General features: G+C 51.4%; 1 protein-coding gene across 1 annotated transcript in view; it reads left to right on the top strand.

The window, feature by feature from the left end:
• Positions 1 to 2,188, top strand: part of LOC127538742 (ATP-dependent RNA helicase DDX51-like) — a 10,028-nt gene extending 7,840 nt beyond the window's left edge. Inside the window, 4 exon segments of the mRNA XM_051962488.1 lie at positions 430 to 497; positions 500 to 1,215; positions 1,410 to 1,600; positions 1,602 to 2,188. Of these exon segments, the coding sequence (XP_051818448.1) occupies positions 430 to 497; positions 500 to 1,215; positions 1,410 to 1,600; positions 1,602 to 2,055 (1,429 nt within the window). The 3' untranslated portion in view covers positions 2,056 to 2,188.
• Positions 2,189 to 2,435: the final 247 nt, after the last annotated feature.

Raw genomic sequence — 2,435 nt, 5'->3', positions numbered from 1 at the left:
AGTCATGTTTCACTCTTGATTTTATTGTGAATGGTTCCAGTTAATCCTCATTACATATGTTGGTTACTGATGGTTTTAAATAGATGCTACTGATTATTTTAAGGAAAAGTCCATTTATTCCTATATTCTCTAGTGTTTTTAATAGGAATTCATGTTGGATTTTATCAAATGCTTTTTCTGCATCTATTGAGATGATCATGATTTTTGTTAGTTTGGTTATTGATATGGTCAATTATGCCAATGGTTTTCCTAATATTGAACCAACCCTGCATTCCTGATATAAATCCTACTTAGTCATGGTGTATTATCCTGGGGTTAATTTTCTGTAGTCTTTATGCTAATATTTCTTTTTTAATATTTTAGCATCAATATTCATTAGGGAGATAGATCTATAAATTATAAATCTGTAAATCTATTAATCCAAAAAAGTGTCCAAAACGACCTCGTCCCAATCCAGGATATCCCAGGAATCCATCCTTGCCTACAAAAGAAACTCAAGACCACGGCATCTTATCCTATTTTCCAGTGCAGGCTGCGGTGATTCCCGCCCTCCTGGAGAATGCATCCCATGGATTCCTGGTGGAGAAAGGTGGCTACCAGCCCAGTGACATCTGTGTGTCTGCCCCAACAGGCAGTGGGAAAACACTGTCCTTTGTCATCCCTGTGATCCAGGTCCTGTTGGAGCGTGTAGTGTGTCACCTACGGGCCCTGGTAGTGCTGCCGACAAAGGAGCTGGCCCAGCAGGTGAGCAAAGTATTCAATGTTTATGCTGATGGCACGGGTCTGCGCATTGCCCAGATCACGGGGCAGAAATCTCTGGCAAAGGAGCAGGACATGCTCGTCCAGAAGACGGACTCTGGGTACTACAGCCTGACAGACATCGTCGTGGCCACCCCCGGCCGGCTGGTGGATCACAGCGATCAGACGCCAGGGTTCAGCCTCAGGCAATTGCGCTTTCTGATCATCGATGAAGCCGACAGAATGATTGACAGCATGCACCAGTCCTGGCTGCCACGGGTGGCAGTTTTTCATGGCGACGATGCCCCGGGCTCCAGCCCTCTCTTCCGCAGGGTGGAACCCGGAGCTATAACTGCTGCCAGCACGAGCCAGCCTCAGATGCCGCTCCAGAAACTGCTGTTCTCGGCCACACTGACAAGGAACCCTGAAAAACTGCAGGAGTTGGGCCTCGACCAGCCAAAGGAGCTGGCCCAGCAGGTGAGCAAAGTATTCAATGTTTATGCTGATGGCACGGGTCTGCGCCTTGCCCAGATCACGGGGCAGAAATCTCTGGCAAAGGAGCAGGACATGCTCGTCCAGAAGACGGACTCTGGGTACTACAGCCTGACAGACATCGTCGTGGCCACCCCCGGCCGGCTGGTGGATCACAGCGATCAGACGCCAGGGTTCAGCCTGGCCTGGAGAGCCAAGAATCCACGGCTCAGCCAGGGATCCAGCAGGACATGGAGGGGAAGTTCGCCTTCCCTGCAGGGCTCTCGCCTTTCTACGCGCCCTGCAGCCTCAACTCCAAGCCCCTGGTCATCCTGCACTTGATGCGGACTTTGAAGTGCTCCCAGGTTCTGTGCTTCACCAACTCCCGGGAGCACTCACAGGCTGTTCCTGCTGGTCAAGGCCTTTGGAGGGATCCCCGTAGCCCACTTCTCCTCCAGGTTCGGGCCTGGCCAGAGGAAGATGATCCTGAAGCAGTTTGAGCAGCGCCAGATTCAGCTCCTGATCAGCACAGACGCCACTGCTCGAGGCATTGCCGTGAAAGGAGCGAAACTGGTCCTCAACTACGATGCCCCGCAGTACAGCAGGACCTACGTGCACCCGGTGGGCCGAACAGCCAGAGCTGGGCACACGGGGCTGGCATTCACTCTGCTCCTGAAAGGACAGGAGCAGAAATTCCTTCAGATGTTGAGAGAAGCGAGAGCCCCGGGGCTGGGGAAGCATCTAGTTCGGAGTGAGCACCTGAAGTCCCTCGTGCCTCAGTATGAGGAAGCGCTCTCTGAACTCCAGAAAACCATCCGGAATGAATGGAAGCAGAAGAAGGCCTGAGTCTGGCAGGGATGGACGGTGTGCGCTGGGCGAAGCCCAAGGAGGCATTGTGGGAACAGGGTCCAGAGCTGCTGATCCACTGGCTTCGGGGACTGGCGTGTGCCTGCTGCCACATAGGTGTGATCTGGGGACTTGATCACTGAGCAGAACTTGCCCAGTAATGGCTAGGCCAACAATCATCGCAGGAATGGGGGTAGAAGATTTCATTTTTTAAAGAAAACAGAGGCTTTATACTTATTCTGATAGAAACAATATTGTTCCCTAGGGAAGTAAGAAAAAGGGGTACATCCAGGCTGGTTCTGGATGAAGATAGAGGAGGGGACATTCTCCTGCTCTAGAAAATACCTCAGAATCCCAAGGAGACTCAGTATCTTCTTCTT

This window comes from Antechinus flavipes, chromosome 5 (genome assembly GCF_016432865.1).
Source record: "Antechinus flavipes isolate AdamAnt ecotype Samford, QLD, Australia chromosome 5, AdamAnt_v2, whole genome shotgun sequence".
Lineage (NCBI taxonomy): Eukaryota > Metazoa > Chordata > Mammalia > Dasyuromorphia > Dasyuridae > Antechinus > Antechinus flavipes.
The sequence above is the reverse complement of the archived record's forward strand: the minus strand, read 5'-3'. Positions and strand labels throughout refer to the sequence as shown.